The 18,590-nt window shown below is 34.6% G+C and overlaps 1 protein-coding gene across 2 annotated transcripts in view; it reads right to left on the bottom strand.

Moving 5' to 3' along the window:
- The window catches only part of LOC138700948 (farnesol dehydrogenase-like), a 53,513-nt gene that overhangs the window by 11,945 nt on the left and 22,978 nt on the right, over nt 1–18,590 (bottom strand). The window contains exons 1-3 of one of the 2 annotated variants that reach the window (XM_069827395.1): nt 13,781–13,845; nt 9,049–9,204; nt 313–481 (exon numbers count right to left, since the gene is read on the bottom strand). In XM_069827395.1, coding sequence (XP_069683496.1) covers nt 313–481; nt 9,049–9,180 — 301 coding nt within the window. In that variant the 5' untranslated portion in view covers nt 9,181–9,204; nt 13,781–13,845. Of the gene's footprint in view, nt 1–312; nt 482–9,048; nt 9,205–13,780; nt 13,846–18,590 lie in introns of those variants that run through there. The other variant, XM_069827396.1, reaches the window with a different exon arrangement.

Here is an 18,590-nt window from a genome sequence, read left to right as displayed (position 1 = left end):
TTTCTGGGTAGGCATTGCCTCAATTGCCTCCACGTAGCTTCGCCACTGGTTCCGAGACCGGAACAGTTCCAAAATAACTGTTGTGTTATTTTTTACCCATCTCTAATAACAGCGTCGGGACTTATTACCTGACTGCTAGAGTGCAAAAGCGTGGTAATAAAATTAAGACTTAAGATAATTACTATTACATTCTTATCGTGTTCATTATTAATTTAGATCAATCTATTGTGGTGATTAGTTATATCTAATAATGGTAATAATTCATAATTATAATTGTGTAATAATCATGTTCTTTTCGTATTGTGCTAATACCTGACAACGAGTTCAAAGAAGCAACTCCGGCATTGTTGATTAGGATGTCGGTTCCTCCGAGGTTATCCTTCACCCACTTGAATGCTTCCTTCACTTCCTCCTCTTTGGTGACGTCACACTTACGGGAGTACAGCTTCCCTGGGGCTGACTTCAAAGACTTCTCCAACTCCTGTGAAAAGCATCTGTGAAATTAGATATTTGTTCTGCGAACGATTACTTTCCTGGTGTCATTTTCCTATATACAGGGTGTTTAAAAAATACGTATAATTTCAGGTATGTATTTCCCACATGTAGACAATCAAAATAGTTCATTACAACATGTGTCCGGAAATGCTTCATTTCCGAGTTATGGCCTTCACAACAATGAAATTCACCGGAACGTTTTTCTTTCCGCAGGTCGTCGTCATTACAGAAGATGTTTAAAATGTCCACCTCCTGCTTAAATACAGACCTCACATCGATGTCTCATTGACCTGCGATCCCAAACCACTGACAGAACCTAACTCGTGCAGGGTAAGCTGCTGGTGACAGGGCCTCTACACGTTGCAAATGATAAGGATACAATTGATACTCTTTCAACAGTCTCCAGACAGTCGTATGAGGAACATTGACTTGCAACGCTACCCTTTGTGTGCTGATAGAAGGAGTCATGTTCACAGCCTCCAGAATCTCCTCCTGTACTTCTGGAGTTGTAGATCTTGGTCGTCCCCTTCCCAAACCAGGAGAGTTAAATTTTCCATACTCGCACAGACGGTAATGGAGACGTACAAATGTCTTCCGATCTGGACATTGTCGCTGTGGGTACCTCTCCTGGTACAAACGACGAGCCAGCGCAGCATTGCCGTTCGCCTTATCGTACATGAAGTGTATCTCTGCCAGCTCTTGATTTGAATACATGTCGCACAGTCTAACGCCTACACAACACTGAATGTAACCTTCGCCTCGGAATGAACTGTCAGAGTGCCCTCTTAATGTCTCCTTTGACGGCAACGACCTGCGGAAAGAAAAACGTTCCGGTGAATTTCAATGTTGTGAAGGCCATAACTCGAAAATAAAGCATTTCCGGACACATGTTGTAATGAACTATTTTGATTGTCTACATGTGGGAAATACATACCTGAAATTATGCCCCGTATTTTTGAAACACCCTGTATAGTGGTAGAGAAAAGTGCTGGGGGATGTTTTTTCTGTGAACAATAAATGTTTATTTATTTCTCATTACAATTTCGTGTCTCCGTCTTCACAATGTCACATTTTTCTCCAAAAATGTGATGTATATTTTTCTATCAGCACACTAATTAGTCACATGAAAAGAAATAGTGGTTTCACTATAGCTCGTATACGATTATTAGAATTGGAGGAACACTAATGGCTTGTGCAGCAAATGCTGCAAACTAAGTTCATTAGACGTTCAAATAATTTTTTTTCAGATTTATTTTCAATGAAGAGTACCAGACATTCTGAAAGTTATTTGCTTCCATACTAATGAAACATACTCCCTCTGAATGGGTTTTTTTTATGTCAAATGCTTTTTCTTGAACATATCCACCTTCAATTTTTCAGTTTCAACGCGAAAACGCAAGTAACAATGACAGGAAGATCAGTGGGTTTTTCATGTGGGAGTAAAGAACTAGTTATTTCAGGTCATTGTGGATTGTAGGTGAAAGAAGAAATAAGTCAGGTTTGCTATGCTTTCGAAAAATAGACATGGCATCTTGGTATAGCTGCTGCATGGACAGCTTGAATTGTAGAGGGTAAAATCATTTTATCCTGCTAAGAGATCTTGCTGAAATGATCAGGAGACTACAACATTTTGTAGGCCTCTTATTTTATCAGTAAGTAATACCTTGAGGCATTCCCTTAGGAACTGTAATTTTTGCGCTCTCTCGAGCCAATACTGAATAGAATGACGCATATAAATATCTACATCACACCGCCATTAAGTATATAGTCGCCACTTAGTAAATTATAGAAATGAAGATCTAATTTAGGATATTTCTCTCCAAAAGTTTCTCTTTCATATCATCAATATAACATTAATATGTATAATTAACGAAAAATAATCACATCATGGCATTAACTATAATAATTTGTAAAAGTAATAATGTCTTCAAACCGCCTCAAGTTTTGTATTTTTTTAAATCCAATTCACAGCTGTACTCAGAAAATTACACATCACAGAATCACACCTGTAAATTCGTTATCAAAAAATTACACAAATGAAGATCGACATATTGACATTATGAAGTGAAAAATCTGATCCATCTGAACTTTATGTCAGCAATCCTGCAGGTCATAGCCTTCGTGTAATAGTCTATTGTTTATTGCAGTGTGTGTTTTGTTTTATTTTGAAATGAATTAATTAGTTCTCAAAACTGACGAAAGATGGATTTTGGAAAATAGGAAAATGATGTAAGAAAATTTACATTTCACTGAAAACTACTATTTTTCTGAAAAATGTTGGTTTCCAAGCTTGAAAACAAGGGTTCATTTATTAAAATCCGTTCAGCCGTTTTCCCGTAATTTCCATTACCGGTTCAAATTATATATATATATATATATATATATATATATATATATATATATACAGATTTGTATAGGGACATTATCATCGAAGTTCATGTTTTGTCAGTATTCTTACTCGCTGGATAGGGTTTTTTTCCCCCTTTAAGTTCATATACCAATTTCTGAGAAATCATGGATATTTTGTTTACAAAGCGAAGTACAAATGAGAAACTGGTGTACTTACTTACTTACTTACTTACCTACTTACTTACTTACTTACTGGCTTTTAAGGAACCCGGAGGTTCATTGCCGCCCTCACATAAGCCCGCCATTGGTCCCTATCCTGAGCAAGATTAATTCAGTCTCGTGTACAGGGACTAGAATGTAATAGGGCTCTAACTATTAAAAATACCATTACAAATTATTTACAATTTGGAAAAGAGATGGACTAAACAAAAAAATGTATGTAAGCCACACAATAATTGTTCTATTGCATATATATACGCCTATTGAAGACCAGTTGAAGTTAATGGCATAGTGATTACATTGGCGTTTTATCAACAGTAATCTCACTAGAGGTTTTGATTTATCTAGAGAAAATCAAAACTCGAGTGGGATTTAATTGACTATTACATGATTAGAAGAAAGTATATAAAGATTAGAAGTAACAAAGTACTCCAACACAATAAAATATTAATTGGCTTACGAAAATACAACTGTCTTCAAATGTATTATTTTACCATCTCAACATTACGCTAGATGGCAGTAGTGTTTTATGATTATGTTTTCTTGTTACCGGTATCAGTTGTGCCAACTATGGAATCTTCATTGAACTTTGTGGACGGTTACTAGTCAAGAAGGCTTTGTTGATTCAGTTTCATTTTTATTAAACCATTTGCATTCGACTTCAATCATCCGGATCCCAGTAATCAACATCACTTGACAGATGATTTTCAACAAATCTTAGTATTAAACAATCTCTGATACGTGACTATCCATAATATCATATAGAAGAAGCTATAACAAACATAACCTAAATAATATAAACAAGTGTTAGAAAAGTTTTAATTAGGGATGATGAAATAAACAAGAAATGTTTTAATTAACGATGATGAAATAAAAAATAAACACGAATAATTTTAAAAGAAACAATTATTGAAAGTACAATTTTTAAATTTGAATGTTTTAGTGGTTGGTGGTTCAGTTCATGTTATATTGGACGTGTGCGTAAAAGAAGTGAACTCGTTGATGTACATGGTGTATCCCTCAACTGATTCAGGATTTACGAATGGTGCTCTTCATATATGACCAGTGATCTTTATTAATTCTTGTTCTTGAATGCCAATGTGAGTCATATTTGAAAGTGGTGTGCATCGACTGGAGTGGTTTGTAATTTTCTGTTTTTTTGACGTCCAGACCAGTGCAGTTTGAAATGTTGGCAAACAAAGAAACAAATGCTAGGGTAGTGATAAAAATAAACAAATGCTAGGGACGCGATAAAATTAAACAAATGCTAGGGATGCGATAAAATTGTGCGATAAGCAGACATGATTAGTTGAAAGACGTCCTTTCGTACCGTTTTTTGGTCAAAAGTAGTGTGACGTAGTAAAAGTGTTATAATCAACAGTAATCTCACTAGATATTTTGATTTATCTGCAGAAAATCAAAACTCGAGTGAGATTTATTTACTATTACACGATTAGAAGAAAGTATATAAAGATTAGAAGAAATAAAGTACTCTAATACAATAAAATAATAATTGACTTACTAAAATTCTATTTCACTAATGGTAGCTTTTCCAAAACGTTTGAATGTAGCCATTTTCAGCAACTATCTATGAGGAAAACAAATGACGACCGCAAAACATGTTTTATAATACGGTAAAAAATTTGTAGGCCTAATTTTAAATTTACAATTCATTTTTATATTTTCAGATATGCCTAGTAATATAATAAAATAAGTATATATAAATTTCAATCATAAGACACATCTGTTTGCAAATGTTTATTTGCTGTATGAATATGGAATATATTAACGTTTTCGCCTTATTGGGCATCATCAGATATAATAAAATACGTAATCTGAACCTTGATCAAATTGAGCAAATAACAAATGAGCAATGTATTATACATGGTGTTGGATCTTCATGAGCTTTATGTATAAAAGTATAAATAAAGGATAATTAATTTCAATGTGATGCAAACTTTTGAAATTGAAATTGAAATTGATTGTGTATACATATAACTCATGTTACAGTATGAATACAAATTAATCAATTGGAATTATACGATTTATCAATGATGTTAAAATATTATGAATAAAATGAATATAGCCTATTAGCTTAAAAATTAATTAAAATTCACATTGTTCGAAGAATATCTTAAGGTACTATATACAATATTGATGTTGTGTTGTGACTGATGGCTCTTATGTTGTCGATTGGTTGTAATTATACATGTAGAATTTCAATCGTGTAGTATATGTTCGCTTGTGAACTGAATGTTATCTGACATTGATACAAATAGTGGTTATTATTGATCATTTAGATCTAAAATATTCATCTGATGATGCCCAATAAGGCGAAAACATTAATATATTCCATATTCATATAGCAAATAAACATTTGCAAAACAGATGTGTCTTATGATTGAAATTTATATATACTTATTTTATTATATTTACTAATTTTAAATGTTGGCAAACAAAGAAACAAATGCTAGGGAAGTGATGAAAACAAATAAGTGGTATGGAAGCGATAAAAATGAATGCTAGAGAAGTGATAAAATTCTGCGATAAGCAGCCATTATTGCTTGAAGGACGTCCTTTCGTACCGTTTTATTGGTTAAAAGTAGTATGACGTAGTAAAAGTGTAATAGTCTTGTTAAAGTTCCGTCACTAATCGACTCGGGCTATTAGTTTTCAATGAATAATAGTATTAATCAAATACTCGCTTAATTTTCTGTGTGATACCCTCTGATCATTATCTATTTTTTTTTTTCACTTGCATTAGTTTGAGGGTGGTGGCTTAGATTACGAAGGCGGATTTTAAGAGCTCTCTTCTCTTGGGACGACGAAGGAAACGGACGGCTTGGTCAACCGCCCGTTGAGGCTGACGTGGTGGGTAACTTGGGTTGTTTTTCACAATGTTGCCAAACTGTGTGGAATTCCACAAAATGTGTGAAATTTTTATTGCTGTATGGAATGATTGGCTGTGTAGTTTTTGTGTGGAATTCTCACAGCGAGGCCAACTGTTTTTTTTTATTATTTTTAGTTAATTAAAAAAATGTGCATATAAAAATATATATTGCATTTTATATCATTTACATCCTGTATAGAGTTCGATTCAAATAATTTGGATTAGCTTCTGGTCTTGTTGTACTGAATCTGAATCATTTGTCGGTTGTTTCATTTCATTGCTCTATACCAGACGTGGGCACCAGTAGTACATGTCGCACGGAGTCGAACACAACTACGTGATCTCCCTCCCTCCACACCCCTAGCTGTTCACCATACCGGGGTACTTGTCAGACCGGTTGAGGTACTGGCAGTCAGCGGTGGATTTCAGTAAAAAAAATTTGCTCTCTGAGGAAGCTCCTGAAGCAAAAAAGTCGAAAAATATTACGTCCACAAAGAATGGAAAAATGGATTCTTTTGTTGCGAAGAAATGGAAATTGTCAGGTGCTTATTATACTACAAAATGTTACTGGCAGTGAAGAAGAGCAACGTTCAAAAGTAAAATATCCACATCTTCGAGTTTTGTTATGAAAATTGCTTCTATGTTTGGCTCAACCTACACTTGTGAACAGTTGTTTTCTCAGTTGGCCATTGTAAAATCCAAATCAAAATCACGCATTTCAAACGAAAATTTATTCCATCAGCTCACAATTGCAATGTTTGACATAACTTCAAATTTTGAAACACTTGCTGATTTACGTGACGAAGATGAATAAACGAATCCCTTCTTTTAAGGGCATAAGTTAATTGACGTAAATTGACAACAACAAAGAACTACAGTAATAGGTTTAAAAATAGCCTAATTGTTGTTTTTTTTGTTTCTTAGTAATGTGCTTGATATTTTGTTAAGAATCTGTTTTCCTTAAGTTATTTAATTTTATTTTCTAGTGATGCAAATTAGTGATTGATGCCCTTTCAGAACAAATAGGTTCAGATTATGGCATTACATTTTAACTGTTGTAGAATTGTACGTTTTATGTAATTTTATAAGGTTTTTACAGTAATTGTGTGTCCACGTCTGTGGAGTAACGGTCAGCGCGTCTGGCCACGAAACCAGGTGGCCCGGGTTCGATTCCCGGTCGGGGCAAGTTACCTGGTTGAGGTTTTTTCCGGGGTTTTCCCTCAACCCAATATGAGCAAATGCTGGGTAACTTTCGGTGCTGGACTCCGGACTCATTTCACCGGCATTATCAACCTTCATCTCATTCAGACGCTAAATAACCAGAGATGTTGATACAGCGTCGTAAAATAACCTACTAAAAAAGTACAGTAATTGTTTAAATTAGAAATACAGTTACGTTTCAGCTTTTTGTAAAATAGTTTGCATTCGTTTTGGAAAATTTGTTATCTTTTATTGTCATTATTCATAAAAATAACATTCAGAAAACTGTGTATCTTCTTGTCCTGCTTAATTACTTAACGTTCCGTGTTTCAATACTTCACGCGATCCACCGCTGAGTATTACGTTAACAGGTGATGCGTGTTGCAGCAATCAGAATAGTACGGCGCATCTCTTTGAATGCCCACGTCTGGTCCAACGAGCACAGAATACAATAGAGTAGACACTAGCATCTTAATACCATTGGACGGAGTGAAGCCGATTTGATGGACCTGACGCCATCTTGTTGCTACCAAAACATTGCAAAATAGCTATTACGTTATAGAAGATCTTATGATAATAAGAATTCCATATGTCCCTAATTTCTTGTAGGACTCACACTTTCTTGTTTGTTTCGTAATACAGAATCGCTATGCACGTATTTTTAGCAAAAATTACGAAACTGTCATCGATAAATCACATATATACAGGTTATTTAAATTGGCAGCTCTTCAAATTGCAGTATGGTATTTAATAGATAATCTGGGAGGTTAAACAAACAGTAATGATAAAAAAGGAAGATAACAGTTTTACCTTATTTTGCTACTAGTCCAATAAAAATGCTACCCTATAACAATTACTTTTATAGGTTGATCCATTTGCTTCGATTTAATAATGAAACTTGCTTCTTAACGCAAATTATCATTCTCTTCCTTTTGCCAGTATTTCGTATAGATGTCCCGATTTTGTTTAGAGAAAAAATGGAATGCTCTTAACCATATAATATTTGATAGGCTCTTCGTTTATAGTATATAATTAGATTATAACGGCGAACAAAAGTGAAGTTTTATTACCAAGTGGGTCAAGTCAGTTCACGGCCGAGTTAATGAAGCTACTAAGTCTGCAAAGCATAAGTCTGATTTCGTGATTATAAAAATTAATTACAATAATATTAATACACTATTTCTTTTTCATCAAACGAATACGTGCATTCGGTTGAAGAGAAACCTCGGTACACCCATTTTCTATAGCACGCGACACAAACTTGCAACTTGCGTTGTTAAGTTAGCTTCGCTCGTAAATGCTAAGTTTACAAAGCGTGTCTGATTTAGTGATTATAAAAATTAATTACAATAATATCAATACACTAATCCTTTCTCTTAATCAAACAAATACGTGAACAATACGAATCTAACCGACTAACCTAGGCTAAATCATTCATTATCTACCGGTAATAAGTACATTTCACGCATGCATATTTACCTGTGAAAAGTTATTCCAGGAATTTTTTTGAAAACCTGTTTGTGCAGCCATACGCAGTACATGTAGGCATATTGAAATTACTTCATTTATTAATTAAAACAACGATACAACATCACAATCAACTGCCCATGTGCTAACCGGGAGCCCAATGTTTTGGTAGCATCATAATGGCGACGGTCTACAAAAGCGGCTTCACCTCCAAGCTGTTCATGTCTACTCTATGCATTCTGTGCTCGTTGGTCTGGTCTATACATATGACATCTTATAGGCCTACACACAAGGCCTTGCATTGATTTTAGGAAAATTATTGAATGAAATCATTGGCATGTCACTTAAATGAATTCTTAGTATTAATATTGAGCTCAATCTCAACAGAAGAACAAAATTGTCCAGTAATTCTTGTAAGAAATTCTCACCTGTACTCTCTCCACTCTACGCGCCAGTCCGACGACTTTGAGTCCTTTCTTGACCAGTTCCTGGGCGATGGCTGCTCCTATACCGGCACTGGCCCCCGTCACCACGGCAACGCGTCCTGACCAACGTTCCATTTCTTATTTAACAGTGACTGAAAACTGAATGCAGAGAGGCATGGAATCTTTTAATAGTGTACTGTACATTCATTTCCGAGCACTATAAAATAAAATTATTTTTTTTCTCAGTAACCAGAAAGTGTATTCAATTCAGAATTGGCATCATAAATATTCACTGCCTCTAGTTTAAGAAATTGTATTCAGATATTAAAATAATTTATAACTAACGTGATTGAATATATGGCAAATGCAGTGGGAAAGCATAATTTCCATATTTCTCAATAAGTATGTATGAGTTCTTTTCCAATATCTATATATATATATATATATATATATATATATATATATATATATATAATTTGAACTGGTAATGGAAATTACGGGAAAACGGCTGAACGGATTTTAATAAATGACCCCTCATTTTGAAGCTTGGAAATCAACGTTTTTCAGAAAAATAGTAGTTTTCAGTGAAATGTCAATTTTTCAACATAATTTTCCTATTTTCCAAAATCCATCTGTCGTCAATTTTGAGAACTAGCTAATTACATTTCAGACTAAAACAAAACACACACTATAGTAAACAATATTACACGAAGGCCATGATCTGCAAGAATGCTAGCATATTTAGAACTCAAATTAAATTGGTTAGCTATTAAAAACTTAACTTACTAAAAATAATTTACAGGTTCGATTCTGTGGTGTGTAATTTTCTGGGTACAGCTGTGTATTGGATATTAGAAACTACAAAACTTGAGGTGGTTTGATGACATTATTACTATTAGAAATGAAATATTATTGTAGTTAATGCCATGATGTACTATTTTTCATTAATTATACATATTAATGCTATATTGATGATATGGAAGTGAAACGTTTTAGGGTTATATAAGTAGATGTAGATAATAACTTAAATTAGAATTTGATTTCTTTATTTTACTGAGTGGCGGCTATATAGTATATATACTGGGTGTTCATTTCAAAGTGTGTCATGACGTCACTGTTGTTGGGTCAACGATTTGAAGCGAGTTTCAGCTTATATGTTAGAGAAGTTGCCTATTATTTAAGGCGTTCTTCAATCTGAACTTGAGAACGTGTACGGTATAACTTGAACGTCGTAGCAACAGATGGCGGTCTGTACGGTCTGTGTGCTACCATAACCTCTTTCGAACTGTGTTTTGCGCCGGCAAGTCGTACGCAGGGTATTTGTTATCATCGGTTGCGTACGGTAACATTCCACAACACAAATCAAATGCTTCGTGTCCATGTTGACCGTCGAAGTTAATGTCAACAAATACGTAAGTAATCGTCTTAACCCTCTCCCCATATCCCGACAGTACGTATTTCCAAACAGTTCATATTCCTGCCACTACCGGCGTTACCGTACGTATCGGTACGTACTCTTCAGAATGAACGCCGTACTTGTTAGGCAACTTTTCTGCCTCTTAGGTTATACACCTCTGCGGAAGTGTAGGGAGATTGAATTCTCTAGGCTCATCGGCTAGCCACATGACGGCATACAGCGAGCCATGACACATTTTGAACTGAACACCCAGTAGTATATGTTACTGAAAGCTATAAAACTTACGTAAGATAATAATATTATTAAAAATCAAATATTTGTACAGTTATTAATCAAGTGGGGTTGGGTCTTTTTCATATATTTAATGACGGTGTGGTGTAGATATTTATATGCGTGGTTCTCTTCAGTATTGGCTCGAGAGAGAGTATCTTTCATTATTATGGAAGCAAATAACTTTCAGAATGTCTGGTATCCTTCACTGAAAACAAATCTGAAAAATGTTTATTTGAACGTCTAATGAACTTAGTTCGCAGCATTTGCTGCACAAGCCACTAGTATTCTTATATCTTATCTCTGAAAATGTATCTGAATCAATTTTATAACATGAATAATTGAAATAATATAAAGTATTAATTCGGTGACGTTCTGGATCAGTTATGACGTAATTTCCGGTCTATAGCACTAACGAGAATGAGATTCCAGTGTGTAAGAACTATAATACTTGTAAGATTTGGCGTAACTACAAACGATTCATTTCACCTTCTCGTGTAGCGAAATTGTAGGCGGAATAGTAGATTAAAAATGGAAAGCAAGTTGAGTAGGATTTTGATTGTAGAATAAATAGCTACAATGATCAATTTGATCATCTTCCAGTTCATGTAACAAGTTTGAAAAGACAGAATTTTAAAGAAAATTATATATAATTGGTTGAATAATTGATAATTAAGCATTTTATAATATTGCTGAGTAATTTAAGACTCCTTTTACATGTTTTTGGTGTTAATTTATAGATAAGTGACAATGTCATTGCAATTTATTTGCTAATGGACATTAAATAAATATCAGTATTGCTAACACTCTGGCCTAATTTTCAATTATAGACTTGAGGCAAATAAAAAAAGAAACTCTATGTCACCTACATACGTGCTTTCTGATACATTTCAGGGTCTCTCGTTCTTTATTAGAATAATAATATTCTGCTTTGTATTTAAAGTCTAGTGTCATTTACAGGACATTAGCAAAATGATATAATTTACAATTCACTAAAACATAATGAGAAAACTCTTATTTTCTTCAAGGTTCACGGTTAGGATTTTCATTACAAACAGATCCCTAACTCTATTTAGCAGTTGTATCATTTTGTACAGTCTTAGACACAAAAAAATGACCGCTCTTCTTTAGTGTGAATTTGTCTTAAGTCCACATCAGGCGCGCTTGGTTCACATGAGTAGAAAAAGTATGTTTTGATTTAGCACCCAATTTACTCCTTGAATATATCTTCATTATAGATTATTCATAATACTTGATCTCTAAACAAACAGAAAAAGCAACAAACAAACAAAGCAAAGGAAAAACAGAGCAGAGTTGTGAATAAGAATTTTTTTACGTGTGAACGTAAGCTCCCACGGAATAAACCATAATCTGAAAGGAGGATTTAACGAATGGAGCCGGTCATTTTTTTTTTTTTGTATAAGACTTTACATGTACGTAATAAATGTTTAATATATATATATATATATATATATATATATATATCTCATATGTGTCATTTTACTGGAAGCAAGTAAAGAGATAGGTTTGGAAGTAAATCCCGAAAAGACAAAGTATATGATTATGTCTCGTGACGAGAATATTGTACGAAATAGAAATATAAAAATTGGAAATTTATCTTTTGAAGAGGTGGAGAAGTTGAAATATCTTGGAGCAACAGTAACAAATGAAGAGTCCACGGCAAGAATGATGGATGTCACTTTTTTGTCGAAAATGAACCAAGACTGTCAGTGCATAGCTTAAGACATATAGAATGTACATAGAGAGTTATATGGCATTAACACTGATAGTCATTGTCCAGTAATGATCGGAAAATCACAGTTAAGCTTTGAGCACTAAGCATTTCAAACTTTCAATCGCTTCTCCTGCAAAATGTATTCCAAAGGACATCCATCATTCTTGTAGTGGATTCTTCAAATATAAATGATACTCGGGAGGAATTTAAACACAGAATAAATATGGAAAATGTCTGTTATTATTCGGTTGAGAAGCTTTTATCATCCAGTCTGCTGTCAAAAAATCTGAAAGTTAGAATTTATGAAACAGTTATATTACCGGTTGTTCTTTATGGTTGTGAAACTTGGACTCTCACTTTGAGAGAGGAACATAGGTTAAGGGTGTTTGAGAATAAGGTTCTTAGGAAAATATTTGGGGCTAAGAGGGATGAAGTTACAGGAGAATGGACAAAGTTACACAACGCAGAACTGCACGCATTGTTTTCTTCACCTGACATAATTAGGAACATTAAATCCAGACGTTTGAGATGGGCAGGGCATGTAGCACGTATGGGAGAATCCAGAAATGCATATAGAGTGTTAGTTGGGAGGCCGGAGGGAAAAAGACCTTTAGGGAGGCCGAGACGTAGATGGGAAAATAATATTAAAATGGATTTGAGGAAGGTGGGATATGATGATAGAGACTGGATTAATCTTGCTCAGGATAGGGACCAATGGCGGGCTTATGTGAGGGCGGCAATGTACCTCCGGGTTCCTTAAAAGCCAGTAAGTAAGTAAGTAAGAGATTATTTATAATACTTGATCTTTAAACAAACAGAAAAAGCAAGAAACAAACAAAGCAAAGGAAAAACAGAGCGGAGTTGTGAATAAGATTTTTTTTTACTTGTGAACCTAAGCTCTCAAGGAATAAACCATAATCTGAAAGGAGGATTTAACGAATGGAGCCGGTCATATTTTTTGTTTAAAACTTTACATATACGTAATGAATTTTGAATATATTACCATATGTGTAACTGTTCGTATAGTTATTATTTGCAACGAATATTTGAAATTAGAATTGAAAGAGATATTGAGAGGTGTTAGTCCTTCATTTTGCTGGCGATTCTGGCTGTGCGAATATTATGAAATAACATTTCATAGTGAGATTCTGTCATTAGTACACTTTTAATGCATTTTTCATATAAATGCTACTCATAGGTGCAATAGGAAACTCAGAGAAATCTGAAGTCGTTTTACTTACGAATATCCAATACGAACCCGAAAAGCGAAACTACAGTGTTTATAATATTTCTCTGTAGTTACGAATACTCACCTCGTTGCAGCGCGCCTGTTTGCTGTTCCAGCTGATACTGACTATTGATGTGCGCTATCAGATCGTATTTATAGAACGGCACGAGAATCTGCTGTGTAATGTGGACAATATTTATGCCAGATCATTCTGATTGCACAAAATTACTGAAGTGGAGTTTAAAGAGAAAAAAATAGAAATTAGAAACATATGAAATGTTAAGATAGCATTCTAAATTACTCGTAATGAAAGTAATTAGACATCAAGGTGACACATACTTTCTTATTGTACGTGTTAGTCTATTACAAACGATAGTTTCTCGTATGTTTGTCTGTGTCTAATGCCTATGCACTTCAATTACGTGATTCGGGTTTCGCATACTGCTGATAGATGGCAGGAATGTAACCCATTTTCAAGTTGCACACCACTTCGACGGACCACAATGTGCATGATGTGTATCTGTGAAGAGTTATGTCATGTACTGGGGTGAGTGTATTGCGTATGATATTTTTAGCGCACTTTCTTGCATTTTATTCGAAACTAGCCGTACCCGTGCGCTCCGCTGCACCTGTTAGAAATAAATATAAAGTAATTACATAATTAAAATAGGAAGTTTGATCCAGGGAACATTCCTGTTTGATAGGAGGATAAATCGTTTAATATGTTACTTAATTTAAATTGCATCCAAATAATTAAAATGCGATCATTTTGGTCCAGAGACACTCATTTGGTGCAATGACAATTCCTTTAACCTGTTTCTTAATTTTTATTACATGCAACCATAGTTTAATGAAGATTGACATCATTTAGATTTAATGTGTATATTTTATTTTACTTGTTATAGGTTTCCATTGAATTATGTATTCAGTAAGCTTAAATGGCGCTTGGCCCACTATGGTTCTGAACTCTTCAAATAACTTAAATTATATTATAATTATATTATATTATATCAGACGTTACTGTAATAATATTATAGCATTATGTCCATCTAGAGAAACTGCACTTTCCAATGATGAAATAATAATTAATTATACAAATCGGTTAATTTAGCTTCCGATATTACTTCATACAAACACAGAAACATTCTCTGTAGGCTATCTTTCATAGCTTTCGATTGTTGCTGTCCAAGGCCCCTTATACTGTAGACGAAGTCATTTATTTTTTAATTCTAGATGGCAGTTATTTTAATTTTAAAACTCATTTATCTCATTAAATATCAGGCCTATCAAAATTTTTTAAAGATTAAAACTTATCGGAAATGATTTTTAAAGAAAGTTTTGTTATTTAACATTTTTCATAAAAATCAATAATAAGCGAGATATTTCGATTTATTTAATTCAGGCACCCTAATAACCCCCCTTATAACCTCCCTTTTAAATAATCTATTTTGAATGCCATATAGCCTAAAGTATAAGTTACGACGAACTTAATTTATATTCCAATTTTCATCGAAATCCGTTCAGCCATTATCGCGTGAAAAGGTAACAAACATACAGACAGACAGACAGACAAAAATTTCAAAAAAGCGATTTTCGGTTTCATGCTGGTTAATTATATATGTTAGGACCAATTATTTTTGGAAAATAGAAAATTACCAGAAACATTTCGGCTACAGATTTATTATTAGTATAGATGATAATAATAATAATAATAATAATAATAATAATAATAACAATAATAATAATAATAACAATAATAATAATAATAACAATAATAATAACAGTAATAACAGTAATAACAATAATAATAACAATAATAACAATAATAATAACAATAATAGCAATAGTAATAATAATAATAATAATAATAATAATAATAATAATAATAATAATAATAATAGTTACAATGTAAACTACATCTTCCTGTATCCAAAGTGTTTAAATTCTTATCTTCTTGCGCCATTCTTCTCTTGCAACCCAATCCCATTTTTCCAACCCTCTCTCCTCCATTCCACTTCTTATATCGTCCATCCAGGTTTTCCTTGGTCTTTCCCTCTTTCCTTTCCCTGGCGGAATCCATTCCAAAATCTGCCTGGGCAATCTCGTTTCTCGCATTCTACGTACGTGGCCATGCCATTCTAATTGCTTGTAGCTAACGAAATCTAACAATGTACTATTAACTCCCATTTCTTGTTTAATGGTTGTTTTATTGGGTTATTTTACGACGCTGTATCAACATCTCAGGTTATTTAGCGTCTGAATGAAATGAAGGTGATAATGCCGGTGAAATGAGTCCGGGGTCCACCACCGAAAGTTACCCAGCATTTGCTCGTATTGGGTTTTGGGAAAACCCCAGAAAAAACCTCAACCAGGTAACTTGCCCCGACCGGGATTCGAACCCGGGCCACCTGGTTTCAAGGCCAGACGCGCTGACCGTTACTCCACAGATGTGGACTCTAATGGTTGTGTTTCGAATTTTTTTCCACTCAGTTTTCTGCGCAAGGGCAGGTCTTTCATTTCAAACCTAGCATTCTCCAATCATCCTTATTTTTCACCTTCTTAGTCTCCGCATATGATCCATATACTTAATGTCGTCTACCATCTGATATCTTCTCCTGCCCGAACGTTTTTCCCGTTTACTATTCCTTCCAGTGCATCCTTCAGTAGGCAGTTCCTTCTCGTCCAGTGACTCAACCAATTCCTTTTTCTCTTCCTCATCACTTTCAGCATTAGTCTTTCTTCATCCACTCTTTCTAGCGCATCTTTATTCTTTATTCTGTCTGAATATTTCACACACTCCATTCTTTTTCATATCCACATTTCAAGTGCTTGTAGTAGTTTCTCTTTACTTTGACGTAATGTCCATGTTTCTGTCTCATGCATTGCCACACTCCATATAAAGACAAATCATTCCACTAGTCTCTTCCTTAGTTCTTTCTCCAGAGGTTCGCAGAAGATGCTCCTTTTTCTATTAAAAGCTTACTTTGCCATTGCTGTCCTCCTTTTGACTTCCTGGCAGCAGCTCATGTTACTGCTTATAGAGGGACATCATTTTATTTTTACTAACATTTTTAATATTAACCTGTCTATACCTTTAGAGAACCGGAAACACCGCTTGCTCTCCCCTCCAAGACTGAAGTTCGATGATACTGGCGTAAAACACAAATCACTCTACTGGGTATAGGAAGGAAGAAAATTAGTTCATCCATTTACGTAAACTAGGAAATATCGCGATTTTGAGTTTGATAATTTTCATTAGGTTTTTCTTCAATCAAAGTACAGTACTGTATTAAGAATAAGTGTTTTTACTCACGAAGTGAGTTATCCATGAGAACGTATTCATTATGCAGTGTATATTATACTGTCTACAGCACATTAGCGTACAATATAGAGAAAGAAGTTAAATTGAAAAATAATCATAATATGAATATTTAAACACAATTTTGAAAATGATGACCGTTCATTTCGATACAGGCTTCAGTTCTTTTGTGCATATTATCGCACTATAGACTATTGCATCTAATGCCAATTGCCAGTTTCGTCCTTCGTACTAGTAACTCATGTTGAAATAATTCTGTACCCACTCTACGTACTGTAAATTCAATCTTCACTTCTGCCCGACCCGAAAATATAAAATTACTCAGACATGCTATCTACTGTCCGTCCAAGTGGTTATGCCGCAGGATTGTAGAAAGGGAGGAAATCACGTGACATTTAATTACTTAACGAGGCCCTTTTATTTAAGTTAAATTAAACAGCTGTATAATATTACGTAAACTTCCAATTCCTAAGAGAAATTAATGTTTTCAGTAAAGAGCTAAGACAGCCCAGCTATTACAGAGGGGCGAGCAGAAGCAGGTGGGGGAAATCGGGATGCGGCGTAGGCAAACGGACAGTACCTGTGCGAAAATATGATTCAATATTGAAACCTCTTTCGTCACTGGAAAACGCGAACATATTTCTGGAACGTACTATACTCAGTAACTCAGTACTGCTTACTATCTGCGGTCTTGGTTCTGTGTGGAGTTGGAACTTCCTTAGTAGAAGGGGTGGGAGTGAAGTACATTCAAAAACTCAGGTACAATAAAAATTGAAGTAAAAATAAAATGATGTTCCTGTAGTACACCCCAAGTATTTGAAGCTGTCCACTTGCTCTACTGCCTCATTTAGAATTCGTACATTTACGAAAATTTGCATCTTCTGCGGACCTCTGGAAAATAACTAAGGAAGAGACTAGTCAAATGCTTTGTGTGGAGTGTAGCATTGTGTGGGACAGAAGCATGGTCATTACGACGAAGTGAAGAAAAGTGACTACAAGCATGGAGAAAGATGGAACGTGTAACGTGGACGGACTGAATAAGAAATAAAGCTGTGTTGGAAAGAGTGGGTGAAGAAAGAATGATGCTGAAACTGATCAGGAAGGAAGAAAGGAATTGGCTGGGTCACTGGCTGGGAAGAAACTGCCTACTGAAGGATGCACTGGAACGAATGGTGAACGGGAGAAGAGTTTGGGGCAGAAGAAGATATCAGATAATAGACGACATACATGGAGACACAGAGGAAAGCAGAAAATAGGAAAGATTGGATAAAGCTGGATTTGCAGTGAACGACCTACCTTTGGGCAGAACATTACGAATGAATTAATTAATTATAAAAAAATAAGATGTCCATGATTTTTTGTCTCTGAGTGTACTTAATTTCACTGGAGAAATATTTTCCTCTTTAATAGAAATTCTACTGTTTCATTTATGGTACTTATAGGGACCTGGTCATAGGGAGATTTCAAATGACCTCTTCGGTATATTATGGCTTGTTGAAATATTGCCCTGAAATTGTTCATGATACGATGCAATAAACCTGGGATTTTTGTGTATACCTTCTTCTTCATATCTCGC

Source organism: Periplaneta americana, chromosome 6 (genome assembly GCF_040183065.1).
Source record: "Periplaneta americana isolate PAMFEO1 chromosome 6, P.americana_PAMFEO1_priV1, whole genome shotgun sequence".
NCBI lineage: Eukaryota > Metazoa > Arthropoda > Insecta > Blattodea > Blattidae > Periplaneta > Periplaneta americana.
This window is presented reverse-complemented; position numbering and strand designations above follow the sequence as displayed.